The following is an 18,122-nucleotide window of genomic DNA, read 5'->3' as shown; positions in this document are numbered from 1 at the left end:
CATGTCTCTCTCTCCTTCACCCTTCCTCTCTCTCTAAAAAAAAAAAAAAAAAGGAAATCAATGAAAAAAAATCTTTAAAAAAAAAGACATGACAATGAGAAACTGTAAGTAACAAGTAGTCCTGGCAAGGGCTCAGACTAAGATGTTGACTCAGTTTCTACAGAGACTGAGTATGAAGATGTTCTCTTGGTCAGGAACTCTATTTCTAACCTCTCGTTTACCTAGAGAAGGTCACTTATTTGCCTAAATTAGCTCCTCTTCAAAATATTCACAAATTTCTAGGAACAAAGGACAATCCACTTATTGCCATTTCAATTTCTAGCTAAAAATCTACAAAAAAATATGGGCACACATATAGCATTATATTGTTATATTTCCAAATCCACTAATAATCAAAATTTCCTAGGGAGCTTTCCCAAAAACCCCACACAAGATATACTGAATTAAAATCTGGAATCTTTGAGTAAGATCCCCTATGACTCTGATCATGAGCCAGATTGTAAACTGGTTTATGACACCGTCTGCCATAACATCACTGTAGCAGTAACCTCAGATGACAAAGATGGTTTGAAATAGATAATGACTCCAAGTCCAAAACAAACAAGGCAACCAGCCTTTCTCCTCCCCCTGACCCCCAGCCACTCACTCACTCTTCTGGACAACTAATACTACCAACTGCTTATCTGTACTACCAGAGATCCTTTATGCATACAAAAGCACTATAAATATTTCCTTTAAAAAAGGACAGCAGCAAACAATACCTTGTGGTGTGTTTTTTTTTAAATATATCTTTATTGATTTCAGAGAGAGGAAAGGAGAGGGAGAGAAACATCAATGATGAGAGTCATTGATCAGCTGCCTCCTGCACGCCACCCGCTGGGGATCGAGCCCGCAACCCGGGCATGTGCCCTGACCTGGAATTGAACCGCAATCTCCTGGATCCTAGGTCAATGCTCAACCCGAGCCACACCCAGCCAGCCAACAATACCTTATTATGTGAACAAACCAAGGTGAAGAACAATGTGTTACCTTGGAAATCTTTCCCAATCAATACATAAAGCTTCCTTATTTTTTTCTAAATATTTGTTACTGATTTCTTTAGAGAGGGAGGGAGAGGAAGAGAAACATGAACATCAATCAGCTGCCTCCCACATGCCCCCCATCGGGGATCGAGCCCAAAACCTGGACGTGTGTCCCAACCAGGAATCCAACTGGCAACCACTCAATGTGCAGGACTGTGCCCAATGAACTGAGCCATATAGGCCAGGGCTTCCTTATTTTATTTTAACCTGGATGGTACATGCTACTTCGTGGCTGCATCACACTTGATAAATCAGTCCCCTTTCATTGGACATCTATGTTATTTTTATCTTTTGCTGCAATGCATAATCATACACGTCACCTTGTACATGTGCAAGTGTATTTGTAGGACACATTTCTAGATATGGAAATGGTAAGTCAAAGGATATAGGTAATTCTGATATTGCCAAAATGCCCTCCCCAGAGGTTATAATAATTTTCACTCCCTCTTACAGTGTGAAATAGTTTAGGTTTTACACTGAGTTGAATATGGTCAGTGCTAATGGCTAACTTTCTAGATGCTTCCCTGAAAATACCATGCCTGTATAGCCCAGTGATTTAACAAATGACATTCTGAAAAAAACTTCCATACCACAGAAATCTGAATAATTTTACTATTGCTATTAGAAAGATTTCTGACTATTTGAGACCCAAGAAAAAGAGGAGCTGGGAGAAAAGAGAAGCTGAGGTTAAGGCAATCTTTGCTATTCTTAGCTGACATGCATGCACTAAGTCTTTTTCACTACTTCAGCATAAAATGCTTAAAATTTTCCACTTACTACACAAAGTATTATTCATGTAAAAAGTTAACCAATTGTGCTGTTTATTATTTTAATTAACAAAAGTTCTACAAGTGTTATTACCAAAAATCTTACACAAGAGTAGTTTACTAAATAAAGGCAGGATGCCCAAAGGGATCCCTCTATAGCTAAGGAAAAGAGTGTCATGCAGAGGGCAGGCTGAAGAGAGAGTAAGCCAGAGAAATGCAACTGAAATAGTTCATTTCCTTCATAATACACAAATACAGAAGGGAGAGAAAAGGGAGCACGTTTTTAACTAAAAGAGTCAACAATTTTATTTTCACATTTCACAATACAAATGAAAATTGCTTTTTTTGTCCCACTACTCCCCTCCAAAACTGTTCTCTCTTAGATAGAAAGGGAGTGCTTCTCCTTGTCGTGCTGTTAGAAAACACCCAGAGTCACAGCACTGCGATCTCCTGGTGAAGTAGAACAGTAATATAAAACTGATAGAAAGAGGCTCCCCTCTCTCTTTATCTGTCTGGTCGAGTCATTCCTGGCCGAGTGGGCACCATCATGGGACGGGCGGGAGGTCTCATCATTGGGGGCCCAGGCATCATTGGCATGTGCCCTCCCATAGGCGGTCTCATTCCAGGAGCTGCAGGACAGAACAAAGAAAAGGAAAAAAGAGTCAGAAAATACTCAAGGGAGAGCTTGATGGGACTTCAATTAAAACAAAAAAGTAGACCCCCCCTGCAAAATGCTGCAAAAAAGACATACTTGACAGAAGAATGCAACAAATTCATCACATCTTTAAAATATTTAGACATTCTCAAACAAAAAACAAAAAGGTCAACACAAGAACCACAAGGGAACCATAATCTAATGATAGTAAGGGGGAAACTATTAACATACGGCTTTCCAGAAACCACCAAGGACACTAGTTCCCTAAATAGACCCTTTTTCTCAGGGAAATTCACAACTAAGTCACATGTCATTCAGTCAGCACTTTTAATCAGTTCTATCCGCCATATAACCAGGAGCTATTTCATGGATGTACACAGGCACAGAGGACAATCTTACCACTAAGCGTTTGTTCGGAGTTGTAGGAAAGGTGAGCAGGAGGCCCATGCTGAGAACCTGTTAGTAACCATACTTAGCTCAAGTCAAGAAAAATAATAGGCAATAATGTGATTTACAACAATTAGCACACACACACAAATCTGATTTTTCTAATGCATTTTAGAAACTATTAATGAATTCTTAAAGTGTCAAATCAATATACCAGCCAAATAAGTGAGCCAGGGAAGGGAGGGCAAGCAGAGAGGTGAAGGCTGGGGAGGAACACAGGCAGCTGCATGGACACGATAGTGTTCTACATCCTCAGCTGGGTGGGGGGCTCACAGGTATTCATTTTATTATCATGCCTCATAATTCTCATGCTACATATCTCCTTTTTAAATATCAATTTTACCTTAATTACCTATTTTTAACTAAACCATTTTGATTAAAGGCTTGCTATAAATGGTTCAAGAGAAAACTATATTCAAAGCTGAATATAGCCTTATCACAAAAAGTAAAACCCAAGTATATACAAAGTCACAAAACCTAACAGGAACAAAATTTTTTTATTAAAGATTAATTTCAACAGGAATAAAGAATACTACTAAACTACTAAATACCTTACTTAAAAAAACAAACACCATAACATAACTAGTATTCAGCATTTTTAGAGAAAACTGATCTAGACCAAAGATTGAAAACGAGGCACCTGAAAACTTGTTATCTTTGGTCTCCATAATGCATTTAGTTGTAATTAGTTGCCAACATTGGCAATTAATAGGTCTAATTACTAATAAGTTAAGTCTAGAATCCTTTTCCAACTTATTACGGAGAAGTCCAAACACACACAATAATAGAAAGAAAAGAGTATAATGAACATTCATGTACCCATCATCCAGCATCAACAATTATCTGCTCATGGCCAATTTCTTTTATCCCCACTCACTCTTATCCATGCCCATCCCCAACCACTCAATTATTTTAATGCAAATCCCATAACATATTATTTTATCCTGGCTAAAAATAACAACAACAAAATACTAAGGAGAACTGCCAACACCAACTTGCATTCTCAAATGTCAACCAAAGGCTGAAGCTGAGCTCTAGAAGCCTTCTTCAGATGAGTTATGCATTCCCAGTTCACCACAACCAACCCCTCCAGAAATCTGAACTTGTGACTGACTTAAGAATGCAAAAGAAGCCATCTAAGTCACTTTGATTGTGTTTTGGGTTCAAAGCCAGCAAGGCAGGAACTCTTTTTATCTATATTCTCCCATCCCTCTAAATGATACCAGCAGTAAGCATAGTGAATGCCTCTGGCTAGGAAGCTACTCCAATACTTTGTACTTTGCCTGATCAGTTGGAACTGTAGGCTTCTTGCATCAGCTGTATTTACTCTAATTACATAATTTAACTATTCTGCAAACAAATAAAATACAAGTTTCTATGAAAATTAAGTTGATATTTAGCAAGACTCAGGCAAAATATCCCAAAAAAGTGTTCACATATTTGGTACGGAGACGATCATAAAGGACTGGAACTAGACTGTCTCCTCACAGGACAGTCTAACCACTTTATATAAAATGGAACTAAAGTTGGTACAGGATACATTAAGGGTACGGCTTACAGATTTATGCAAGAAATATATAGTACAAAGCAAGGGCCCCTGACCATGTAGCAGAAAAATTTCCAAATTAATGTATATTTATGTTTATGTTAAAATAAAATGTTTGAGGTGTTTTTCCCCTTCCTGAACAAAAGACCAACCACCAGGCCTAAGGCCTTTTTCATATACTAATTTGGCCTAACTGACCCCCAAGATTAAAAATCAGCTACAGGAGGTAACTCTGCACCAAATCAAAACCAAGAAAAGTAGCAACACAAGTATGTATCTAACCCTCCCTTTATACCCCAGTGGAACAAGCTTATCTACTTTTCTCTTCATTATAAATGGCCAAAAGCCAGAAGGACACAAGGAAACAGGAGGGAGAGAAGCAAAGCAGCCTTATCCTACTTTTGGTAGCACAATGTCCTTGGACAGCAGGCAATTACACTGATAAACCAAGTATTCCTTTTTCTTTATCATTACAGGTTCACAAATTTAATTTGTTACAATATTTTTAGATAGCTAAGTAAGAATTCTATTTAAATGGAGAGCTAAAACACAATGGGGCATTCTAGAAGGAGATTCAAACTTACCAGGTCCCACTGGCATCATCCCAGGAGGAGGAGGACCCATCATTGGCATCATGGGAGGGCCCCCCATATGGGGTGCTGGCATCATACCAGGGCGAGGTGGACCCGCTGAAATAAAAAATGGAGCCTGAGGTTAAGACATACTTATACATGAACAGTTTATCTTCTTAATGAAACTAGTAGGGCCTCATGATCTGATCCAAATCCTGTAACAATAAACTTCTTATGGTCCTTTTTATAACAGTAGATCCACAAAACTTTAGTTACTTCATGATTGGAAAGCAGGAACAAGCCTATCTAGACAAAACTATAAAATGAAGTCAGATTTCCCATGGAAAAAACCACCAGAATTTTAATTTTTTTAAAGGGGAGTATTATACCTTCTGTAGAGTTCCTGATCAAAAGCTGATAAATTAAGCCACAAGTATCTAATTTCAGATTTTAAAAAAAATCAAAACCCAGGTTTATTTTTTTTTAAATATATTTTTATTGACTTCAGAGATAGAAGAAAGGAGAGTGAGAGCGAGATAGAAACATCAATGATGGAGAATCACTGATTGGCTGCCTCCTGCATGCCCCCCACTGGGGATCGAGCCCAAAACCCAGGCATGTGCCCTGACCAGGAATTGAACTGATCTCCTGGATCATAGGTTGATGGTTAACCGCTGAGGCATGGCCAACCAGATGGCAAAACCCAGGTTTTAAAAGATTCTTTGAAAAGACAAAGATATATATGCAGAGATACTCCTGATGTATCATTTACAAAAGCAACAATTTGAAACAACTTACATGTCCATCAATAAGAAAATAGTGAAGTTAAATATGGCACATTCATACCATAGACTATTGTATACTAGTAAAATAAGGGAGATGAGTGCCAGCCTGTCAGGATAGAGGAGAGGTGACCTAAGAGCTACTGTGAGCTGAAGCCTGGCCAGATCCCAGGATGGTGGGAGCCCACAAAGGATCTGGTGGGTTATTAGGGGTCCACCCGCGTGCAACTATTATAAACACCCTCCTTACTTCTATGTGCTTATATCCATGATCACTTACAGGACTGAGTTTAGGTCTGAGTTCAATTGCCAGAAGAGCCAAAAAATATAGTTACTCCATCTCCTTCTGTCTGTCATGCAGAAACAACAAACATTCCCAGAGAGGAGAGGCCTTTGATCTACTCCACTTTCAACTGTACAATTCTTGTCTTTTGCAAGGTATATATATTGGTGTTAGGTGAGTTAGAAAATAGAAAGACTGAGAAATTTATCAGCTACTTCAATCCTCCAGTGTTGTGTTCATAGAAGTGAAAAAATGTAATGTACTCAGCAATACCTCTTCATACATTAGCTCACCTAATCACATGTACATTCTGAGATTTCCACTGAATCTGTCTCAGACCCACATGGGATGCCACAAATAGAATATCCTAGCAATAATACAATCAGAAGGTAACTGAAGCTTATTTCAGAAATTATACCTCTAAAGTTGTTTTCTGTTACTATGTATTCACCCACTGAGGATTTGAAAGCCACTAAAAGAGAATCTAACAAGATCAAAGTACAATCTGCCCACTTACACCCCTTAAGATAAAAACTTTATAAACTTACGAAGACTGGGGGGAGGTGGGATCATTGCTCCTGCAGGAGGAGGAGCAGAGAATGGAGTAGGAGGTATCTTTCCTTGCTGAAATGCTGCAGCTATAAACAAAGTGAGAAAAAAACAACACATGGTAAATAAGAATTCAACAACCCATTCACTAACATCTTTTAATCTTTAATGGTCCCAATTATTTCATTCTAAAAGCAATCATCTAAGATTACTATACAACATCATGGACTGTTTTAAAATCAACTTTAGGTATTCACCAGCTAAAATTGCAATTAATTGGTTTACTGATTTGGGTTTTTTATTTAACTGTTTTTATTTAGTCAGCATTTCTATGGCTGAATTAACTACTCGAGATTGGAGTGAAAACCTCCTACCTATCAATCTCTTACCAAAGAGAAGCAGTCATCTTTAATCTGTAGATGCGGTTTATAACCAATTCAAGCTATTCAGTTTTGTATGAAAATGTGTGATACCTGTCCAAAAACCAGGCATTATAAACTTCAATCCTTTGTATATATGCTGTCCTGAGTCAAAACAATATACCATTTGGTTTATCAGTTTTAAAATGAATGCACTGAGCTAAGAGACATGAAAGAAACAAAGATTTCAAAGCAAAAGCCTGACATGGAGGTGGTTATGATCTTAAAAAATATCCAATACAATCAACATTTTTAAAAAATATATATCTTTATTGATTTCAGAGAGAGGAAAGGAGAGGGAGAGAGAGAAACATCAGTGATGAGAGAGTCATTGATTGGCCACCTCCTGCACGCCCCCGACTGGGGATCGAGCCCGTAACCCGGGCATGTGCCCTGACCGGGATTCGAACCCCGATAGCCTGGATCCTAGGTCAACACTCAACCGCTGAGCCACGCCCGGCCGGGCAACATTTTTTAAAAATATATTTTTATTGATTTCAGAGAGGGAGAAGGGTAGATAGAAACATTAATAATGAGAGTCATTGATTGGCTGCCTCTTGCATGACCCCCACTAGGGATCAAGCCTACAACCCAGGCATTTGTCATAATCGGGAATCGAACCACAATCTCCTGGATCATAGGTTGATGCTCAACCAATGAGCCATGCCGGCCAGGCAAATACAATCAACTTTTAATTTTTCTTTCAGGCAATATGAGGCACACATTAAAACAAGAGAGACTGAAGATCATTTATATTTGGTTTTAAAAAGGAGTCACAAATAAATACTAAAATATACAGTCATAAAAGTCTATTCCGGAATATAAGTCCTTCCCAATTCAGTGCAGTCCAAAGCCCAGGCACCCTCCCCCCATCCTACTTTACCCCACTCTGCACAGAGGGTCAAATTATTCAAGCAAATCACAGATAATTCATGAGGACCAGATAAAAAAATTGACCTAGAGTGGCTATTTATGAACAGCTATTCATTTGCCTTTCAATTGAGCCTGTGCTCTATAAAACACCATATCCCAATAAGGCACCTCCCACACCCTTAGTAAAAAGATAGCTTATAAAGACTGAAAAGGGAGTGACTAAGCCATTGGCTCAGTAACCAACTCAATGTCAACATAATCATGGACATCATGGTTGTGTCCCTGAGGACTTGCCTCCTCTCCTCCAAAAGTCCTCCATCAGCCCGGCTGGCAGAGCTCAATGGTTGAGCATCAACCTATGATCCAGGAGATCAAGGTTCAATTCACGGTCAGGGCACATGCCCGGGTTACTGGCTCGATCCCCAGTGGGGGTCGTGCAGGAGGCAGCCAATCAATCACTCTCTCCTCATTAATATTTCCATCTCTCTCTCTCCCTCTCCCTTCCTCTCTCTGAAATCAATAAAGACATATTAAAAAAAAAAAAAAAAGTCCTCCATCAAAAATGTTTACTTATCCTAAATTCTTCTGCTGCCTATAGAAAATAACTAAAACATAACGGTAACCTTTAATGCCAAGAAATGCCTACTATCTTTTCAAATAGAAGGAAAAGATTACATTATAATTAATCTTTTCTTTTTTTTTTTTTTTTAAAAAAGCTATGATTTCTTGGGTCACATTTTTTTTTTTTTTTTTAAATATATCTTTATTGATTTCAGAGAGAGGAAAGGAGAGGGATAGAGAGAGATAAAAACATCAATGATGAGAGAGTCACTGATCGAGCCTGAAACCCGGGCATGTGCTCTGACCGGGAACTGAATCCCGATCGCCTGGATCCTAGGTCGACAATCAACCGCTGAGCCACGCCCAACCGGGCATAATTAATCTTTTCAAATAAAATGGGACAATGTCTGATCTAGGAGGGCTAGAGGGAGTAGGTGAAGGTGGCTCTCAACCAGGGCAACTTTGCCTCCTTTGGGACACTGGGCAATATTTAGAGACATTTTAGTTGTCACAACTGGGAATTGTTACTAGTGGGTAGATGCCAGAGCTGCTGCTAAACATCCCACAATGCACTGGACAACCCCCACAACAAAGAATTATGCTAAGTTTGAGAACCATGGTATAAATGAAAGAAGACCTAGCTGGTTTATAGGGAATGGGAATTGGGGTGGGGGGACTGTAGGGCAGCAGCAGAGATGAGAGGTTCACTCATTAAACTTGTCTTTCTACGTCTGAAATCTTCCACAATAGCTTTTGCTTTAAAAAAAAAAAAAAAAAAAGTCATGCCCTGACTGGTGTGGTTCAGTGTTTAGAGAGGGCCCATACACTAAAGGGTCACGGGTTTGTTTCCTAGTCAAGGGCATGTACCTGGGTTGCAGTTTCAATCCCTGGCTCTGGTTGGGGACTATGCGGGAGGCAAACCAATGTCTCCCCCTCTCTCACCCTTCCTTCCCTCCCTTCCACTCTCTCTAAAAATTAATGAAAAAATATGCTCAATTTAGGATTAACCAAAAAAAAAAAAAAAAAAAAAAATCACACCACAATCAAAGTCCACATTTGCCTGCCAGCTCTGAATACAATGAATAATTAAGAAAGGTCGTGTTTCGCCCTGCCAGGGTGGCTCAGAGATTGTCGACCCATGAACCAAGAGGTCACCGGTTTGATTCCTGATCAGGGCACATGCCTGTGTTGTGGGCTCAACCCCCAGTAGGGGGCGCAGCCAATCAATGTTTCTCTCTCACTGATGTTCCTCCCTCTCTCCTCTCCCTTCACCGTCTCTCTAAAATCAATTAAAAAAAATTTTTTTAAAAGGAAATGTTCAGGTTTCAAATAGACCAGAATGATCTAAAGAAGAAATGCAACATCTCCTTCTGTCAGTGTCTTGACCTCAACTAGTGTCTAAACAACAAAAATGTCCCTAAGTAAACAAAAAGATTATGGCAGTACCGCAGGGGTCCAAAACATACCCAGATTATTTTTTTACATCAGTTACTTCCTTTCTGACTATTTATCTTTGTCAGTACTACAAAGAATAAAAAACTCAGTCTCTAAAAAAAACCCCCAAACTACAAACCTACTCCCTACCTTTTCCTATTTTAACAGCAAAACAGTTCTAAAAACTATGGATCACTAAAAAGGAGGTTTTATATAAATTTGCTACAAAATCTGGTCCACATCAATAAAGAAATATTAGGCAACTCATTCTTCTCTGCCCCACTTCCCAGTCTAATACCTGATTGCTCTAACCTCAATAATTAATATTAATGCATTCCTATATCCCTGGGAAACCAATGACCTTCCACTTCTTTCATTCAACACATCAGAACACTCCTGTTTATCATTCAGAATGAGTTGCTTCTGTGAAAAACAACAGAGAGACAGGGACGAGAAAGAATGGGACCATTCTACCACCAGAAGAAGAGACTGAAACGTACTTGTTTTGTCAATCAGGCTCTGAGCCTGCTCTTCCATCCATTTCTGATAGTAGTCTTTCACATTCTCTTTGTGTTTCCTACCACTGCAGTGTGTCTTTCTCACAGATGGCTATAAAACAAAAAGGTCATATCAGTCACAGAAACAAATTTCGCAAACTAGCAATTTTATAAAGCCCTACTTCTATACAGAAGTGGCCTGGCTACCGTTAGCAGCTGTGACTAATGCATCACTTATAAACATTATCCAACAATGTACTATATTAATTTATCTACTATGTTTATTATCTAAACCAGGGGTCAGCAAACTGTGGGCCAACCATCTGATTTTGTAAAGAAGTACTGGAACATAGCCACATTCATTTGTTTATGTATTGTCCATTTCTTCTCTCTAAAAGGGTGGAATAATTGCAATAAAAACTGTATGGTCGCCTGGTCAGGCGTGGCTCAGCAGTTGAGCATCGACCTAGGATCCAGGAGATCGTGTTTCGATTCCCAGTGAGGGCACATGTCTGGGTTCTGGGCTCGATCCTTAGTGGGGGGCATGCAGGAGGCAGCCGATCAATGACTCTCTCATCATCGATGTTTCTATCTCTCTCTCCCTTCTCCCTTCCTCTCTCTGAAATCAATAAAGATATATTTAAAAACAAAAAACTGTATGGTCCACAAACCTAAAATAATTATAACCCGGCATTTAAAGAAAAAGTTTGCAAACCCCTGATCCATTTTAACACCCTTTCTTAGATTATTCTATGGCAAAATAAATAAATAAAAATCAGCTTACATACATTTAAGTAACACTATTTATGAGAATATATTCTTTTAAATGACTATGGGTCTAGAATAAAGATTCTATATGATCACATACAGACCTTTGTCTCTAGCGCACTAATCTTTTTGTTCTTTCATTAACAGCTTTACTGGGGTAAAACTGACATAATATAAACTCCACACATTTAAACTTCTGTTTTAATGTTTACTTAACATTTACTACATGCCAGACATCATGCAATGTTCTTTACAAGCTGTGTCTCAATCTTCAAAAAAATCACATGAGCATGTTAAACAGAATACTAGTCAGAAAGAACAAATCACTGATACATGCACTATGGATAAATCTCAAACATATGCTAAGCAAAAGAAATCAAACAAGCACAGTGTATATACTATAAGATTCCATTCATACGAAGTTTTAAAATTAGTAACACTGATCTTTAGTAAAAACCAAATCAGTCAGGGCTAGAGGTTTAGGGGACTTCCTGCGAACAAACATATGTATCTTGATATAATCAAGTTGTAATCATTTGACAGGTCCTCAAACTATACACTTAAAAAGTTTGCATTTAATTGAACATAAATTATAATTCAATAAAATTGACTTTTAAAAATTCCCGAAGGCTATTACCTTCTATTTATGTTTAAAAACTTGTCTCAAAACATATAGCTGTTAAGTGGCAAACCCAGGCCTGGAATCCACATCTCACTGAGGTTATCTCCATGGCTGCCTAACCACCTCCTGCTGGTATATCCTCTCTTTTGTTTTTGTTTGATCCTTACCCCAGGATATTTTTCCCACTGCTTTTCAGAGTGGAAGGGGGAGAGGGAGGAACATCGATGTGAGATACATCTATTGGTGCCTCCCTCACACGCCCTGACTGGGGCCAGGGATCGAGCCTGCAACCCAGTTATGTGCCCTTGGCCGGAACTGAACCCGGACCCCTTCAGTCCACGGGCCAACGTGCTAAACACTAAACCAAACCAGCTAGAGCTATGCTCTCTTTTGACCGAGTACTTCACTGGCAGCAGATATGATCTACATCACGTGAGCAGTCCACATTTCAAAATATTGTTCTCTGTCTACCAAGCCACTGCTTACACTATTCTTAAAATGATGCCTCAAGCCTAAAAGCAAAATTATGCCTAAGAAACAGTGAAAGTTCCAAAATTAAGCACAAAATGTTTTATACATTTCAAAGTCCACCACAGGGAACTACCTCAATCTCCATGGAAATTTCATACTATTTTCACAAGCTATCATGTTAGAGTAAGTACTACAAGGGTTCCTGGTGTTTCTCATAAAGAGGCATTTATTATAAAGAGATACCTTTCAATTTTCTGAATTCTGGCATTAGCAAGATGAATGGGTATATGAAAATACAGTGCTGAAAAAGAGAAGAAAGGCACAGCTTCCTCACTAACAATTCAAAAAATTAAGACTCTCCAAATGACTTAGAGAGGGGGTTAGAGACAAAAACAAAACAAAACAAAAATATTGGGGATCTAGAGGAAAGCTACTTCTAATACAAACGTATTGAGTCTCCTCCAGGACATCTATAACATCATTCAGAACAACCCTACTTACATGTTCCACAAACTTATTAATGACAATGTGTTAGAAAGAATTCCAAATGAAGTGACAACGGAGAAATCATTGGCTAAGTTCTTGCAGCTACTACTCAAGACATGATCACCAAAGAGTTCTGATTTAATCAGGTTCCTGCAAAGGCAGAAAAGTGTAGAGCTGCAGTTCTCAAGGTATGACTCACAGACACCTAAGGGTGTCTTAGACCCAACTTTTAAGGGCAGGGGTGGGGGATCTGCAAGGTCAAAGTAGGTTCATAATAATACTAAGACATTACTTTCCTTTTTTGCTATACTGACATTGCACTGATGTTGCCAAACTCCTGGAACTCTGGAATGAATCAAAGCAATGGCAACCCAAAGCATTAGTGATCATTGTATTTTTCAGTAACGTGTACTCAAGGGGGGTGGGGGGGAGTAAAATTGCTAATTTTATTAAATCTCAACCCTTAAGTTCACATCTTTTTAATATTCTGGGTGACAAAATGGGATATATATACAAAGCACTTCTGCTGCATGCCAAAATACGCTATGTTAAAGAAAAGCAGGCATATAACTGTTCAAGTTGTGAGCTCTACCAGCTGCCTCTTTCATGGAACATTATTTTTATTTGAAAGAACGACTGCCCTGGCCAGTTTTGCTCCGTGGTTAGAACGTCAGCCCGCAGACTGAAGGGTCCTGAGTTCAATTCAGGTCAAGGGCACGTAGCTGGGTTACAGGCTAAATCCTCCGCCCTGGTGGGGGGCACATGTGGGAGGCAACCAATTGATGTATCTCTCTCACATCGATGCTTCTCTCTCTCTCTTTCCCACTCTCTCTCTAAAAAAAAAAAAAAGGAAAAAATATCCTTGGGTGAGGATTAACAACAACAACAAAAAGAACTACTAAGAAACAAACTGGTTATTCAGATTTCTCAAAAATAAATGAAGTAGCCCTGGCCAGGTGGCTCAGTTAGTTGGATCATTGTTCCGTACACGGGAAGGTTGCTGGTTCAATCCTGGTCAGGACGTGTAGAAGAGGCAACCAATGGACATTTCTCTCTCACATCGATGTTTTTCTCTCTCTCTCTATCCCTTCTTCTCTAAAAAGCAAAAAAAACATATCCTCAGGTGAGGATTAAAATAAATAAAGTAGACCTGTTACTTCAAGGAAAGCAATTGATAGCATTTGAAAAATCTGACCTCTCAAACAAAAATTAGACTTTTAGAAAATCCTATCTGCCACAAGCTTGTCAGCTTCCGAATATTTAAAAGCCATTTCTGATTAAATTGTGACATTAATCAATTATGTTTATATTATGTAATCAAATGTGTCAACACTCAGAAGACCTGGCAAACTGAGTAAACCAGTATTTTCCAAATGACCAAACCATGTTACAAAATCATGCATGGTAAAAGATCCACTCAAAGTACAGAAAGCCTGATATGTTTTTCAGATTCCACACTGCAGAAATATAAAGTATTAAAGAATATCTACAATGATCTACAAAAGCTATTAAAGTACCCCTCTATTTTTCAACTCTATGTCCATGTGAGGCTACATTCTTCACATACTACAACCAAAACACAATGAAGCAGATATAATGGAGAAGGTGAGAATTCAGCTGTCTTCTATTAAGTCAGACATTACACAAATTTGCAAAAATTTTAAAACAATGTCATTCCCTCATACTAATTTTTTGTTTTGGAAAAGAGCTACTTTTCACTTTTAAAATGTTATTTGTATTACAAGTAATAAGTATGTTATCGTTACCTTTAAATGAATTAAGTATTTTTAAAATTGTTTTAATTTCAAATATAGCAAACATTAATAGCTATAACTCACATAACCTACCTATTTTTTTTTTTTTTAACAACCCAGTAGCTTTTAAGAGTATAAAGGGATTGTGAGACAAAACAGTTTGAGAGCTGCTGGCACAGAAGCTCTGTAGAGGACTCTCTAGCTCTATACAACTTATTGGTTTTGTGATATCAGTTATTTATCCACACTTTGCCTCAGTTTCCTCCTCTGTAAAATGGAGATAATACTAACCTCAAAGGATTATCATTAACATTAAATGAAATAATACATGTAAAGCATTTGGAACACTACCTGACACAGTAAATATTCAATTTTGGATTCTATTGTTTGTTAAGCAGTTTTTAATCAAATTAAAGTATTCAGTTTCAGCCCTGGCTGGGTAGCTCAGCTGGTAAGAGGGTCATCCCAATACACCAAGATTTTGGGTTCAATCTCCAGTCAGAGCACAGACCAGAAGCAACCAATGAATGCATAAACAATTGGAACAACCAAATCAATGTGAATGTTTTTCTTCTCTTCCCTCCCCCCTCAGTCGCTCTAAAAAATAAAAAAATTTTAAAAATCTGTGATTGCTGCATAGAGCTCAGAGAGCTATGGACAAAACAAAAATTTTTTTAAGTACTCAGTTTCGCCCTAGCCAATTTGGCTCAGTGGTTAGAGCATTGGCCTGCAGAATGAAGGGTCCTGGGTTCAATCCAGGCCAAGGGCATGTACCTCAGTTGCAGGCTTGATCCCCAGCCCCCATTGGGCCTGTGTGGGAGGCAACCGATGTGAAACGATGTTTCTCCCCCCTTCCACTCTCTCTGAAAAGCAATGATAAAAATATCATCGGGTGAGGATTAAAAAAACTGTTTCAAAGTTAGGCATTTCTTTCTAATTTTATCAATCAACCATTTGAGTGCCTTGGCACAATCAAATATTTGCGCTTTAGGACACTTTCCTGGACTTTTTACTTGTCATACACACCTTTTTTCATCTTCAAATTTGCTAACATTTTATTATTTTGGCTGTCCACTGAAAACACTGACTGCTAGATGACTAATAACTTCAAATTCTAAAGACAGTTACACGAAGGGTAGAAAAATAAACACCTCAAATTATTATTATTTTTTTGAGTAACACCACTAAGAGTGGTGTTTTTCCCTTCAGTTGTAATACATTTTCAGCATTTTGATTTTTTTTTCAAATTATTTTCTCCAAGCAGTAGCCCTTAAACCTCAGCATGATGAAAACCATAAGCTTACACCTACAAAAAAATCTAATTTATTACATATAAGGTTTTGCGAAACTGAAAAGAAACGCTACTTACAGAGTCATGGGTGAGGTACGTATCGCAGTAGTCACAATAAAACCTGGAAAAAGGTGGAAGGTAGAGGTAGAGAGAGAGAGAGAGAGAGAGAGAGAGACAACCAGTTAATAGATGCTCATTCACCGAAGTGCTATTCATTGAAAGTAAAAAATAAAAGACCTAGTAACGATTCTTACACGTCCAACAGTCCTGACATAAACCAGGCTTTTTTGTTGCCCTACGCGGAGTCCACCTCCACGCTCTTAAAAGGGGTATTTAGAACCCCCGGTGTCCCTCCCTTCCCCAGGCCCTCTCGCTTCCCCAGAGGCTGCAGGAGCCAGAACCCGCTCTGTGCTCCCCCACGGGGCCACAGTTGGTGGCTGTGACGACGAACACCCCCAAACCAGCTCCCTACTTACTTGGGCATGTTGTCCTGCAGGCCGTTGATCGCTCCGGTCCGCGCCGCCGGAAGTGACGCGCATAGCCAGCGCCGACCCCGCGGAATCGCGAGGTCTCCAACGCGACTTCAGAAATCCTCCCCAGGCGTCCAATCAGCGGGCGGAGCGGAGCCGCGTCGGCTTCAGGCGCGGCCGCGGCTGAGTGGGGCGGGGCTTCTCCTTCCTTCCCCTCACCTTCCGGGGGGACCGGAGTGCGAGGTTCCGCGCAGGCGCGTGTATTTCATCGATTCCTGATGCTTCTGGACGAGTATTGAAGGTCCCCGCGGTGTGCCGGGCGCTGCTGTAAATGCTGAGAAGACAGCTATAGACAAACAAAATCCCTGTCCTCGTGGAGTTGACGTTTGAGTTGGGAAAACTGAATAATAAAGTCAACACGTGGTAGGTTAGATGGAGCCAGGTCTATGTGGGGGGGAAAATGAGTGAGGAAAGGGGGGGTTCAGCTTTCAGTAACAGAGGAAGACTGCTGAGGTGACAACTGAGAAATAGCAGGTTGCCTAAAGCAATAAAGCCAGGTGCGAGCCATCTGACAAAGCGTTTCTTTTTGGGTCTCAACCCCAGGAGGTAGTAAAAACCTCAGTTTCAGGTCCCATCCCGCCTCTTCCTGGCTGTGCTGTTTGCGGTTTCCTCGTCTGAAAAAGAGGGATAATTCTTACTTGTGGGGTTTAAGGAAGAATTACATGTGACAGTGCTTATAAAGTGGTGCAGAGTCTGCACATATTAAGCCCTCCCCAAATAGCAGTTATCTTTCCATAGGAGGAAATTGATGGAAGTAACTTGTCCACAGGTAGTACCTGTCCTAACAATAAGGCCAAACTTCCAACCTGGTCTGTCAGACTCCAACATGCAGCTGGGGAGGAGGAGCTTATGATTCTTCTGCTTCACATTCTTTGATGGTGGAAGTAGAACCAAAATAATAATAATTGTTACTTTATTTGAATGTTTACTATGCTCCAGGTACATTAAATGCATTAATTTATTTAATCTACTCAGCAACCCATTATTCATATTTCAGACGAGAAAACTGAGCTTTAATCATGTTAAAGCTTCCGGATCCTAAAAGAAAAGTTAACGGCACAATGAAGTTATCAAGCTTTCACCACCCTAATACAGTGGTAAATCTTAGTGTTGGTAATACTAAGAACAACCAGTCAGATATTATGTGTCTCCTGCTGTGATGTCAACATTAAGTAGACACCATTAACTATGATGTATTCTTACTGGAAATTTTAAACTTGGGTTTAATCAGGTTATAGAATAAGCTAGAGGATCAAGCTAAATGAAAGCAAAAGGCAGTAAACAGATTTAGAAGGTGGGACATTTTATAGGACAACTGGCCTCTTTCCTTCACCAAGTCAAGAAAATATGTCATTCTGGATTAAAATATTTTTAAGAGATACAACAACTAGATGTAGCGAATGGCCCAGCGTTAGATCTAGTTTGGAAAATCCATCTATAAAGGACTTTTGGGCACAAATGCCTGGGCCTTAATGTTGCAGTTCTAGAAACCCACCTCTGTGCAGGCATCTGGATTCATCAATCATGTTTTGATTTTTCCCCCTTATTTCTCTCTGTGCTGATCCTGGAACTGTTGTGCCCTCAAGTCCATTTCTCACCTTTCCCCTGGTCTCTTCAGTATGGCAGTGGAGGCCTGACCCCATGAAGGCTACATGGCCTGGACTCCTGTGCTGGTTGGCTTCCAGGCTGAGTTGCTGGGCTCCATCAATGGGAGGCACTTCTGGAGATTGGAG

At 39.5% G+C, this 18,122-nt stretch overlaps 1 protein-coding gene across 1 annotated transcript; it reads right to left on the bottom strand.

Moving 5' to 3' along the window:
• Positions 1-1,881: 1,881 nt before the first annotated feature.
• Positions 1,882-16,465, bottom strand: SNRPC (small nuclear ribonucleoprotein polypeptide C). The gene is made up of 6 exons (XM_081141549.1): positions 16,336-16,465; positions 15,938-15,980; positions 10,471-10,579; positions 6,683-6,772; positions 5,082-5,186; positions 1,882-2,478 (listed from the first exon to the last, which is right to left on the bottom strand). Exons 1-6 carry the CDS (start codon positions 16,341-16,343, stop codon positions 2,354-2,356), a joined length of 480 nt encoding a protein of 159 aa, XP_080997675.1. The 5' UTR covers positions 16,344-16,465; the 3' UTR covers positions 1,882-2,353.
• Between the last annotated feature and the right edge of the window lie 1,657 nt (positions 16,466-18,122).

This window comes from Miniopterus schreibersii (assembly GCF_964146895.1).
Source record: "Miniopterus schreibersii genome assembly, chromosome: 6".
Taxonomy (NCBI): domain Eukaryota; kingdom Metazoa; phylum Chordata; class Mammalia; order Chiroptera; family Miniopteridae; genus Miniopterus; species Miniopterus schreibersii.
This window is presented reverse-complemented; position numbering and strand designations above follow the sequence as displayed.

Bases quoted from the DNA above. Each gene is read 5' to 3' on its own strand.
- SNRPC (XM_081141549.1), bottom strand. The intron at 6,773-10,470 runs GTACGTTTCAGT...CTTTGTTTATAG, and splicing joins GAGCCTGATTGACAAAACAA to CTGCAGCATTTCAGCAAGGA. The intron at 5,187-6,682 runs GTAAGTTTATAA...TTTTTATTTCAG, and splicing joins CCCACCTCCCCCCAGTCTTC to CGGGTCCACCTCGCCCTGGT.